Source organism: Lacerta agilis, chromosome 4 (genome assembly GCF_009819535.1).
Source record: "Lacerta agilis isolate rLacAgi1 chromosome 4, rLacAgi1.pri, whole genome shotgun sequence".
Taxonomy (NCBI): domain Eukaryota; kingdom Metazoa; phylum Chordata; class Lepidosauria; order Squamata; family Lacertidae; genus Lacerta; species Lacerta agilis.
Window position 1 is genome coordinate 4,093,020 of NC_046315.1, and position 12,962 is coordinate 4,105,981.

A 12,962-nucleotide genomic window follows, 5' to 3' on the forward strand; every position below is an offset into this window, starting at 1 on the left:
TGGATGGTTAAAGCTGGTCATTTCTCGACAATCCGTCATCTCCAACCTGTTGCACTCCAAGACCATGACTCCCATCAGCCTCAGCCAGCATGACTTGAGACACCTTCGTTGGACTGGTCATGTTGTGCGGATGCCTGATGAAGACGACCATCAGGCATCCGCACAACATGACCAGTCCAACGAAGTTGATGTTGAAGAATCATCGCTGGCGATCTTTGCTTCTTCCGGTACACTGGCATTAGTTCGCCTGCCTTCCCAAGTGAGGTGTAAACATTTTCAGAGACAGCAGACAGCAAAAGGCATCGAGAGGAAGAGGAAGCAAGAGGAAGAGAGTAGGGGGAAGATGGCTGCGTGACTAGCCCCTTTATAGGGTCTCCCAGGGTCGAACCCATCTACCTGGTCACATGCAGGGAGAGGATGCTCCACACCAGGTGTGACAGGAAGTCCTCTTGGCTAGAGCAACATTCCCCTAGGACCAGTTACAGGTAGGTAGCTGTGTTGGTCTGCCGTAGTCGAAACAAAGTAAAAAATAGAAAATTCCTTCCAGTAGCACCTTAGAGACCAACTAAGTTTGTTCTTGGTATGAGCTTTCGTGTGCATGCACTCTTCTTCAGATACCCTTAAGGTCTGGTGACTTCCGTTTCAGTGTATCTGAAGAAGTGTGCATGCACACGAAAGCTCATACCAAGAACAAACTCAGTTGGTCTCTAAGGTGCTACTGGAAGGAATTTTCTATTTTATTCCCCTAGGAAACAGGGAATGTTGTGCTTGACTGCTTTAGTGCTGTTACACCCCACAACTTCCAGTCTTATTGCCCCAATAGGATTACCAAAGGATGCTGGACTTGATGAGAGACATTATCCTGGCTACAGACCTTGCTCACCACTTGAGGATCTTCAAAGACCTCCAGAAAATGGCAGAAGGTAACCAGAGGTCCACCTGTCTGGTGCCTCCCAGGTGGGGCCAGGTGTGAAGGGCATGGCCACCCGATTGCTAAAGTTGGGCGGGAGTCTCCCTACACAAAAGCTACAAACACACACAAACAAACAACTCCTTCCTGTCTTTTTTTTTTAAAAAAAACATACATCACAAAAAAACCTAAAACCTAAAAATAAATATCAAACATAAAAAAACTACACCAAAAAATTATAACCAAAACAAATCATGCATATTCATTCATTCTATTAATAACATATCAATATTCACTATTTAAATAAATAAATCATAACCAGTCAAAATTGATCATAAATCATAATGCCTAATTATAAACTTTTAATCCTGTCAATTTCTTGGGCTTCCGCTTGCCCTCCTCTCAGGTTGCTTAATTAAGTTATTTGATACTGCTTTCCTCGGCCACTTAACCAAACTTCTTGTAGATTTATTAACCTCTTATCTTTCCTTCCCCTTATTACCGATACAGAAAATTAGAAATGGATTCAAGTTTTTATATTATGACAAGCAAACAGAACCCGGGGCTGGGATCCATTGGCTTTCTTGTGTTGAAATATCTTCCTCGAATACAAAATTCAGTCTAGCCCACAGGAAACGTTAGAATCATAGAAGTTAGCTGGGTTTTCCAGTAACGCACAAAAACTTAAAACACTCTGCTCTCTCCCCCTTCGTCTTTTCAGACACATCCCTAAGGGCATGAGAGCTAGAAAGAAAACAAAGGCAGAGTCCTAGAGAAACCAGATTTCGAAGCGCCGAATCATGGAATAAAAAACATTGTAGTGTTGGAAGGGGCCCCGTCCTGCAGGAATATTTCACCCAAGGTGGGGCTTGAACCCACAACCTTGGGATTAAGAGTCTCACAATATTAATAATGCTATTATTTATTGCCTGCCCTTCATGCTAAGGACCCGGGGCAGGTTGCAACAATTTGAAATACAAAATTTAAAACTTATTATTATTATTATTATTATTATTATTATTATTATTATTATTTGTACCCCGCCCATCTGGCTGGATTTCCCCAGCCACTCTGGGCGGCTTCCAACAAAAATCAAATACGTTAAAATACCACACATTAAAAGCTTCCCTAAACAGGGAAACAAAAGAGAGAGAGAGAAGTCACAAAATAATCTTAATAACGATAACATCTAATCAGAAGTCACAAAAGTCCCTACAATGGCTTATAGTTTGTTTAGAGTTCCAGTCTTCCTGCATTAGAAATCTTCATGGCCCTCTTCTAAAAAGTGATTACTTTTCCCATGTCATGGGACGGAGGGTTGAAAGGGACCCCCAGCGGTCATCTAGTCCAACCCCCTGCAATGCAGGACCAGATCCCACGTTTCTGACAATAGGGCCCTATATTTAACAAAGTCGGGTGGCACCTGTTTGGCTTGAGAAGCTGCTTTCTTTCTGTGGCCCAAATACTTATTTTTACCAGTTTGGGGGGGGGGGTTGGGGGGCAATTCAATCGCACGCAATGGGGCTTCTGAATCCCTTCTTGCTTTTGAAGGTGTGATTCTCCTAAGGGCTATGGGTGGGGGTGGGACAGAACAGAGACCCCACACCTTCCAGGCCTCGTTTCTTTGGGGAGAGGGTCTTGCTGGCTTTGTGCTGTCTCTGCAGAGTCCAAAAAAGGAGGTCTCCTCCATCTCTCGTCATGGGCGTACCCGGGAGGGGGGGGCAGGGGGGCAGCTGGCCCCCCCAGAAGCAAAAATAATAATTAAATGGTTATTGGCAGCCTAAAAGGAAAAAAAAGCTCAAGACTGGTCTTTCTCCCCCTCCCAAAATCTCAATAACAATTGAGCTCTTCCGCTCTTGCCGAGGCAGTTGGCCACTGTGTGTGTGTGTGTGTGTGTGTGTGTGTGTGTGTTGCGCCGGCTGTTTCCCCCTCCCTCATGCCGACAAAGAGCTGGCGTGCCTATGAGAGACCGGATCCTAGCCTGCACCCTGCTTGGTCAAATGGGGATGCAGGCTGAGACTTGGGCAGTGTCAGGGGACGAATTCATCGTTGCCAGGATTCATCGTTGCAAGGGAGCTTGGCAAACTGAGTTCCCTTGCATGGTGAGTAGTTCCTTTGCGACGACTGAGGATCCTGGGAAACTGAGTTTTTCAGCCATTTGGGGCTTTCTGTTGGGGGGGGCAGTTTTTCTGTTTTTTTTGAAGCCGTTTTTGTTTTTTGAAGCTGTTTTTGTTTTTGAACCTGAACGACCATGGCTTGCCCCCCCCCCTGGTTTTGATCCTGGGTACGGCCCTGTCTCTCGTCCTTTCCAGTTGGCTACGACCCCAAGAACAAGCAACACCACAGCCTCCTGCTCTGCCTCCTCATGACCTCGTGCGACCTCTCGGACCAGACCAAAGGCTGGAAGACCACCCGCAAGATCGCTGTGAGTATGGGAATCCTGGAGCTGGAAGGGGAGACCCCCTGGGGTCATCCAATCCACCCCCCCCCCCGCAATGCAGGAATCTCAACCAGATCATACATGACAAGGTAGCCTTCTCACCTCTGCATCCTCACGAGGAAAGTTTGGCATAGGCAAACTCGGCCCTCCCAATGTTTTGGGACTACAACTCCCATCATCAGTAGCTAACATGGCCAGTGGTCAGGGATGATGGGAACTGCAGTCCCGAAACATTGGGAGGGCCGAGTTTGGAGATGCCTGCACTAGAACTGGGGGAATGTTGGAAGATTCAGAATTTCTTTCTGTATGTTTTGTGGTGGTTTATGCATTGTGCCTTGCCAATATTCTTACTGATTGTAATTTATTGTAATGGTTAAGTGTAAACTGTTTCATTATTATTTGCTGATATGTAATTCCGCTGCTTACTATTATGTTCTAGTGGATTATTGAATATTGCTTTATTTGATATAAGTTGTTTATTTTAATGTTATTGCGGCCTTTTTTGCACAGTGGTACCTTGGTTCTCAAACTTAATCCGTTCCGGAAGTCCGTTCCAAAACCAAAGCGTTCCAAAACCAAGGCGGCGCTTGCCTTTGTAGTAAGACAGCTACTTTGAGATCAGTCTCCCAGGACATTATATACAAGATCTCAAAGTAGCTGTCGTATTACAAAGGAATTTCAGAAATAGATTGGAAAGAGAAGTGGCTGAATTGCAACTAATCACCAAACTTAAAACCATGGAGAAACCTGGTCTGAACAAAGACATTGGATTCTTATCTCATTATACATGACAAAGCTATTTTTAACCTTCTCACCTCTTGCTTTTTCCTGTAAGACCAATTGCAGTCGTTAACGGCCGTCAACAGGTTTTCCACCCCCATCAGCCAATCCCCCATTCCCACCACCCTTCTGAGTCATACCCCTCCCCACTCTCTCACTATATATAAGGGTCTGGTGACTTCTGTTTCAGTGCATCTGAAGAAGTGTGCATGCACACGAAAGCTCATACCAAGAACAAACTTAGTTGGTCTCTAAGGTGCTACTGGAAGGAATTTTTTTTAATTTTTTAAATTTTGTTTTAATTTTGCTGTTTAATTTAATTTTGCTGGAAAGCGCAGTAGAGGGTAGGGTGCTGTTGGACCGCGAGTTTCCCACAGACATCTGGGTGCCTGTTTCTCCATGCCTAGAAAAGTTTTACCTGTTGCATTGCTGCCAAGAGGTTAGAAAAGGAGTTACCGTAATTGCTTAGGGATCCTTGGATATTGTTTCAACCATAATGACACTCTAATAGTAGCCTGAATTTTGCCTGCGGAATGTGCCAGGTTAAATCACGGCGTCTCTGTTTTTAAAGGCTATTGGGTGGGAGGGAAAGGAGAATACCCCTTCCCAAGACTCTGGGGTTCCACTGCCAGGCAGAGAAAACAGTTGTGGGTTACGCGTACCAACGGTCAGAGTCAGAGGCTGAAATTTGAGCAAACAATGGGGGGAACATACCGTATTTTTCCATGTAGGTTTCCCCCCCTAAAAAATAATGTCCAAAATTTGGAGGCGTCTTATACAAGGATAGATCTTTCCCCCCCCCCCCCAATTTTCTTAAGACGGAGTCCCCAAAAATACATGGGGGCGTCTTATAGATGGAAAAATATGGTACCGCCAAGGCTGCTGACTCGCCTGAGCAGGGAAGAAGGTGGCCAAATGGTCCCCCGATTCCACATTGAGGAAATTAATTAAAACTTGCCTAAATTAATTATTTAAATTAATTGAAACTTCCCTAATGCATCACTTTTGCCTTCCAGGAGCTGATCTACAAGGAGTTCTTCTCCCAAGGAGATCTGGTACGTAAGAAAACTCTCCTGAGACAACGCATGTACACCTCTCCCCCACCCCCCAATAAGCCCCTTGCCCAAATCCTTGCTGACCCCTACCAGGCCTGACACAGCTAGGAACAGTGGTGGGGAGGTCTCCCTTGTAGAAAGAACATTGGGGGCCCGGGGGAAATCAGATTTCCCAGGGTGCCCGGGATGCCGCTAAACATCATCCAAATTGTCAAGGAGAGAGGGAGACTGTGCCGAGGAAGAAACCACCTTCCCTGCTTCCACTTCTTCTCCTGCTGCTGCAAATCCCAGGTCTGCCTTGCAGAAAGAACATTAGGTGCCCTGGGAAAATCAGATTTCCCAGGGTGCCCGGGATCTTGCTAAACATAATCTAAGCTGACAGGGAGAGATGGAGAGTATGCTGAGTGAAAGACCTTCCTTGCTCCCACTTCTGCTGCTGCTGCAGATCCTAGATGGGTAAATGAGAGGGAAAGAATTACCGTATTTTTTGCTCCATAAGACGCACTTTTTAAGGAAATGTCTGTGCGTCTTCTGGGGCGAATGTGTGGTCAAACGCTGGCCCCCTTGCCCAGGCCTCCGTTGTTGAATGTTCTGCAGATGGAGGCTGTTTGTTTCCCCAGCGACATGTGACTGGCTGATTAGATTATCTGTCTGGAAACTGTAGAAACGGCTCCCTTCCCTTTCCTAAAGAAGCTGCAGAACTGGGAGTTGAACCCCATAAAAACAGGATTTTTCCCTTTGCAAAAGAAGCTGCACAACTGTGAGCTGATCCCAAAAAAAAAACAGGGCTTTCCCCTTTCCTCCTCTAAAAACTAGGTGCGTCTTATGGTTAGGTGTGTCTTATGGGGCGAAAAATACAGGTAGGTTACAATCTGAACCAAGAGAAAACTCTTGGGTGTTCCTGCACCTCTCCAATTGGAGGCTTGCAAAGGTTTGAATTCCAAACCAGGCAACCAGGAGGCTTGGCACCACCAGATAAACCTCTCTGTTTATTGCAACAGTAAACACTTGATGACGACAGATCTTTCTCTGCCTCTGAGTTTGCATTCGTTCCAGGAAGTTTAGCTTTTGGGGTTTTACAAACTTCTCGGAGACCTTTGGTTACAGAGCAGTATGCACAGCCTTAGGTTTTCCACAGACGGCGAAATCACAGACATCGTTTCACTTGCAGGAGATGCTTGTCTGCAGTGTTTTTTGAAGACTGTGTTGCTGAGGCAGGGCTCTCTTCACCTTAGACTAAATCCCCCACCCCCCAACAACTTGGGATTCGTCTGAATTTAGTTAAGCACATCCAGACCAGGGCGTTTGATGAGTTAGGATCTCAACTCATCCGTGCTCGCAAGAGTTCTCCTGCATTGCGGCATCATGTGGAAAAGTTGCAATGATGTCTCCACATTTAAAAACGACTGAGAATTCTCTCTGGCTCTGGGCTGGATTTGGAAAGATCGGAGAGTCACAGAATTTTAGAGTTGGGTGGGACCTCAGGGGTCATCTAGTCCAACCCCCAGCAAGGCAGGAATCATGGCTAAGGCATCCCAGACAGATGGATACCCAAACTCTGCTTAAAAACCTTCAACGAAGGAGACTTCATGATCTTCCAAGGGAGTCTGTTGATTCTTCATCCTGGAGAGAAGTGACTACTGGGGTGCCACAGGGTTCTGTCTTGGGCCCAGTCTTATTCAACATCTTCATCAATGACTTGGATGATGGGCTTGAGGGTATCCTGATCAAGTTTGCAGATGACACCAAATTGGGAGGGGTGGCTAATACCCCAGAGGACAGGATCACACTTCAAAATGACCTTAACAGATTAGAGAACTGGGCCAGAGCAAACAAGATGAATTTTAACAGGGAGAAATGCAAAGTACTACACTTGGGCAAAAAAAATGAAAGGCACAAATACAGGATGGGTGACACCTGGCTTGAGAGCAGTACATGTGAAAAGGATCTAGGAGTCTTGGTAGACAACAAACTTGACATGAGTCAACAGTGTGATGCAGCAGCTAAAAAAGCCAATGCAATTCTGGGCTGCATCAAGAGGAGTATAGCGTCTAGATCAAGGGAAGTAATAGTACCACTGTATTCTGCTCTGGTCAGACCTCACCTGGAATACTGTGTCCAGTTCTGGGCACCACAGTTCAAGCAGGATACTGACAAGCTGGAACATGTCCAGAGGAAGGCAACCAAAATGGTCCAAGGCCTGGAAACGATACCTTATGAGTAACGGCTTAGGGAGCTGGGTATGTTTAGCCTGGAGAAGAGAAGGTTAAGGGGGGATACGATAGCCATGTTCAAATATATAAAAGGATGTCATATAGAGGAGGGAGTAAGGTTGTTTTCTGCTGCTCCAGAGAAGCGGACACGGGGCAATGGATTCAAACTACAAGAAAGAAGATTCCACCTAAACATTAGGAAGAACTTCCTGACAGTAAGAGCTGTTGGACAGTGGAATTTGCTGCCAAGGAGTGTGGTGGAGTCTCCTCCTTTGGAGGTCTTTAAGCGGAGGCTTGACAGCCATCTGTCAGGAATGCTTTGATGGTGTTTCCTGCTTGGCAGGGGGTTGGACTGGATGGCCCTTGGGGTCTCTTCCAACTCTAGGATTCTAGGATTCTACGAAGACTTCATGATCTTCCAAGGGAGTCTGTTGATTCTTCCGTGGTGCAAGAAAGGGGAGGCTTTTGCCATCCAGTTGTCGCTGGACTACCACTTCCATTCTGGCCGGGGCTGATGGGTGCTAGGGTTCAACAAGCGGAGGGCTGTTGGCTCTCCGCTCCTCCCCGAGAGTGTGGAATGTCAGGGGGGTGTCATTCCTCAGCTCTCTGGGCTCACAGGAAAGCAGGGAAGTGAGCTGTGCCTTGTCGACTTGAACGACCCGATTTCTCTGCAGGAGAAGGCCATGGGCAACCGGCCGATGGAGATGATGGACAGGGAGAAAGCCTACATCCCCGAGCTGCAGATCAGCTTCATGGAGCACATTGCCATGCCCATCTACAAGTGAGTGCTTGGGGGGGGGCAGGAGAGGATCGTGGAGGGAGGGGGGCTGCAATCTAGAGTAAAGCTATGTCTCGCCAGAGTGGTGCATGCTCTGGTTATCTCCCGCTTGGACTACTGCAATGCGCTCTACATGGGGCTACCTTTGAAGGTGACCCGGAAACTGCAATTAATCCAGAATGCGGCAGCTGGACTGGTGACTGGGAGTGGCCGCCGGGACCACATGACACCGGTCCTGAGAGACCTACATTGTCTCTCAGTATGTTTCCGAGCACAATTCAAAGTGTTGGTGCTGACCTTCCAAGCCCTAAACGGCCTCAGCCCAGTAGACCTGAAGGAACGTCTCTATCCCCATCGCTCAACCCGGACACTGAGGTCCCGCTCCGAGGGCCTTCTGGCGGTTCCCTCCCTGCGAGAAGCGAGGTTACAGGGTGCCAGGCAGAGGGCCTTCTCGGTGTTGGCACCCACCCTGTGGAACACCCTTCCGTCAGATGTCTGACTTTTAGAAGACTTCTGAAGGCAACCATGTTTAAGGAAGTTTTTAATGTTTGATCGTGTTTTTAATATTCTTTTGGGAGCTGCCCAGAGTGGCTGGGTGAACCCAGCCAGATGGGTGGGGTATAAATTATTATTATTATTATTATTATTATTATTATTATTAAACACAAGAAAAGCTGGTGTGCAGGGTGAGGCCAAGGGCCCTAGACCAGCATCCTGTTTCCTGCAATGGCCAACCAGATAGATTTGTAGAGTTGGAAGGGGCCCCCTAAGGCTCATCTAGTCCAACCCACTGCAATTTATTTATTGACTTATCGGTAAGAACTGTTTGCATAGTGCTATGTCACAAAAAGAACACACGAAAGCAGTTTGAAGCAATAAAAAAAACATAACATCCTGCAATAAGAATGTTTTCTCGTGATGCAGGCATGCGTTACGATGCAGGGATCACAGCTAGATGCTCGGGGGGCGGGGGAGAGAGCCCACAAACAGGACCTGGGTGCAACAGCACTTTCCCCAGAAATGGAGCTGGAAATCAGAGGTGTGCTGGAAGTGCCATGTCTTGGAAGTCCTCTCCTCCATGAACATGCATAACCCTCTAGAAAGTCACTTTGCTCGGTGGCCGTCGCCACTTCTTGGGGCAGTGAGTTCCATAGTTTATGTGCTGTGCGAGGAAGTGCCTTCCTGGACTTCCCGTCATTCAGCTTCACTGAATGGCCCTCTTGGGTTCTCTGAAAAACCCCTCAAGCTTGGTATACGCAGGCAATAACCTCCAAGCAACTGGGATTTTGAGATCAAACCAGGAGGCTCCAATTCGCTATATGGGGTTGGTAGCCGTGGATGGGTTCCTTTGCCCACCGCTCCCATAACATGCCAAGTCGAATGTCAGAAGTTTCAGGACAGATGAAAGGAATTGCTGATTCGTGCAGAGCTTGGTTAAACTGTGGAACTCCCTCCCACAGGAAGCAGCGACAGCCACCAACCCAGAAGCCTTTTTAAAAAGGATTGGGGAAATGCATGGAGGGGGAGAGGCCTTTCGGTGGCTCCTGGTCCCGGTGGCTACCCTCTGCCCATAGCTGTCAAGTTTCGGTTTTGAAAATAAGGGATCAGCAGTCTCACCTATCCTGGGGACAGTCACATGTCAGTGGTGGGTGGAGCCAGAAGCAAAAGTGGGCGGAGCAGCAATGTAAACTCCAAGCAGGCTCGGGCTCGGAGCGGAGCAAAGAGGAGGGCAGCCATGTGCTCCGCGCGATGGAGCCCCATCGTCTTCTTGTCTGATCCCATCAAAACAGGACAGGAAGCAGCAGCTGCTCAAAGGCAGCCAGGCTCCGCCCGCCAGCTAACCCGATTGGCCGGCTGAGGGGCTCGGCGGTAACGGAGAGGGGCTGGTGCAGGGGGAGGAATACACCCCCCTGTAAGCACGGAAAACGGCTCCCACTTGCTTTGAGGGCTGAGGCTTTTCTCTCCAAGTAGGCGATGTCTTCCCACCCAGTCCCTGCCCAGCAGGGGAGGAGCTGCTTCCATTAAAAACGGGAAATTTAAGGGAAATTAAAAAATAAGGGAGAGCAGCGGGAAACTGCTTGAAATAAGGGAGAATCCCGGGGAAAACGGGATACTTGACAGCACTGCCTCTGCCTCCACACTTGGTGGCAGCAAGGCTTCGGGAATTTCAGCAAGCGGCAAACACTGATGGCATATGCAGAACTGGCAGGTTTAACCAGTACAATTAGAACCCACGAGGAACATTGGAAGAAGTTGATCTGAACAAAAACATTGTAAACACATTGCAACACAAGTGGCTTTGGAGTACAAGAGCGGCAGTAAAATAGATATTTGGAAATACTGCGGGGAGGAAAAGGTGTAGAATAAATTACAATATGCAGCATGATTTGGAAAGTTGTGGAAACCATGGAGCGATGGCGGGGAAGTCCGAAGTTAAGTGATTATAAATTGGAAACTGTTGTAACTTCCCCTCAAAATATATAAATAGAAACGGAGGAGGAGGAGGAGGAGGAGGAGGAGGAGGAGGAGGAGGAGGAGGAGGAGGAGAGGTCCTCTTGCGGGTCAGGAATTGGTTAAGTTGCAGGAAGCAATAAGCAGGAATAAATGGTCAGTTCTCCATAGAGAGGGAAGAAGGGAGTCGAGTCTCCAAGGATCAGTACTGGGACCAGTGCTTTGTAACTGGTTAGGAGAGAGCAGCAAAGTGGCCAAGTTTGCTGACGGCACTAAATTGCTCTGGGTCGCTAAAACAAAAAGGAGGTTGCGAAGAGCTCCCCGGACTGAGTGAAAACGGCAAATGCGATTCGTTGCAAACAAGTGTACACAGTTGCAGCGGCGGTGCAAGCCGATCAGGAGTCTGGGGCGGTGCGTGTGCCCTACGAGCTGGGGCAGGACGCACTGCGGGGCCTCCGATGAGTCCGCCTGCCTCCTCCCACTCAGTCGCCCTACAGCTGGGGGGGGGGAGGGAGGCAGCGGGTGAACTGTTTGGGGCGGAGCGGAACCTGTGGGCACCCGAGGCACCGTGTCACTCCCAGTGGAGCCTTATTTGCCGCTACGGGTTCCCATGGTTGCGCCCGGTGAGAAAACATGGAAGCAGAAAATACACCTGAGGCTGCTGGCTTCAGAGAGAGAAAGATTTATTTTCTGCATGCAGAGGTACTGCGGTGTTCAGACATCCAAGCAAGTACAAAACTAGTCAATTTTCAGACAGTTCTTATAGACATTTCTCTGGCTCTGCCTCTTGTACATCCTTGTCCATTTAAGGAGCATTTCCTGTTGTACGTATAAGGCAAAAGGACATTTAGCCCTGAGTTGGTTCATGCGCACTCCAGCAAGGCCATCCTATCTCTGACCTAGACAACAGTCACTCTCTGTGCAAGGTCTACTACTGTTATCTCCAGACTCTTAGTCATAGCTTGCCAGAAAGAAGTACAATGCAGATCAGAGTTCACAGCTTTACAGAGAGGTTTCATACAGAAAAGCTTAACAGAGGCACTTTTATACTTCTGGACTAACAATACATTCAGGTAAATATATACAGGTTAGCTAATTAACCCTTTCACCAGGAGAGACGCGTGGCTCGGGTGCGCTGCAGGCCCCGCGGTGAGTGCCGCCCGGCATTTTGTCACCCCCCTCTGTGGTGACACCCGGGTCGGACCGCCCCCCCCCACCGCCCTCCCTTCCTCCACCCCGGCATAGTTGCATGTAGGGGAGCAGTGATTCTGAATCACAGTTGCAGGAAACCGCAGGAGAGGAGAGGGCTCTTGGGCTCAGATCCTGCTTGCTGGTTTCACACAGGCATCTATGAGAAGAGGATGCTGGACTCAATGGGCCACTGGCCTGATCCTGCAGGCTCCCCTTAGGTCCTTCCGCACATCAGCTCGTCGCTACGACTCCAGGGTGTCAGTTTGTTTAACATGGACGCTGTTGGACCTTCCGTGTCTCTCTTTCTCCCCTGCCCCCCCCCCAGGGTGCTCAACGACCTCTTCCCCAAGTCGGCCGAGCTCTACGAGAGGGTGGCCAGCAACCGGGAGCACTGGATGAAGGTGTCGCACAAGTTCACCATCCGGGGCCTCCCCAGCAACAACTCCCTGGACTTTCTGGACGAGGAATACGACCTGCAAACGATGGCCGAGAACAACGGCCTCAAGATGAACGGGTGCCTGGACTCGGAAGACGGCCACATGGAGGCAGAGTGACGCCCCAAGACACCTCCCCGCTTGGGGCGGGGGGGGGGGAAATCCGGACACACACAAGTGCAGCTTTGCAACCCTTTCCCCTTCCGGGAAAACAACCGGGCTGATTTTGGAAACAAAGAAAAATAAGGGGTTCTTATTTATATCTACAATGTGCTCTCCCTGCTGCAGGCATCTCCTTCCATTGCCACCCCTCTCCCTCTCCCCACTCTCCACGCTCCTCCTGTCAGACACCTACACCCCACCCCACCCCACAACACCTCGCGGACCGGCTTCCTCCATGAGGACTAGGAGCCTGCCAGCTTGCTGTCGTTTCTAAGCTTCCTCGCGCAGTTGAGTGGGATGAATGCACGGCCCCTGCGCCACCCAACCCGCTTGACTCACCCGCTCTGGGTCAGGCAAAGCCATCTTTTGGTAGCCAGGTGAGATGTGTGTGTTCCCCAACTCTGGTAGCAGAGTCGTTTAGGGCTTTAAGTGCTAAAATGTGATCAGCAACAGGTAGAACTGCCCCGGGCAGAATGCGGCCCACCTCACCCCCTCTCCTATACCCAGAAATGCAATTCCTTTCTCCATAGTCAGGCCTGAGGGCTGTT

At 48.8% G+C, this 12,962-nt stretch overlaps 1 protein-coding gene across 1 annotated transcript in view; it reads left to right on the forward strand.

The window, feature by feature from the left end:
- The window catches only part of PDE2A (phosphodiesterase 2A), a 269,257-nt gene extending 256,849 nt beyond the window's left edge, over positions 1 to 12,408 (forward strand). The window contains 5 exon segments of the mRNA XM_033145916.1: positions 824 to 923; positions 3,223 to 3,335; positions 5,147 to 5,185; positions 8,073 to 8,179; positions 12,144 to 12,408. Of these exon segments, the coding sequence (XP_033001807.1) occupies positions 824 to 923; positions 3,223 to 3,335; positions 5,147 to 5,185; positions 8,073 to 8,179; positions 12,144 to 12,372 (588 nt within the window). The 3' untranslated portion in view covers positions 12,373 to 12,408.
- Positions 12,409 to 12,962: the final 554 nt, after the last annotated feature.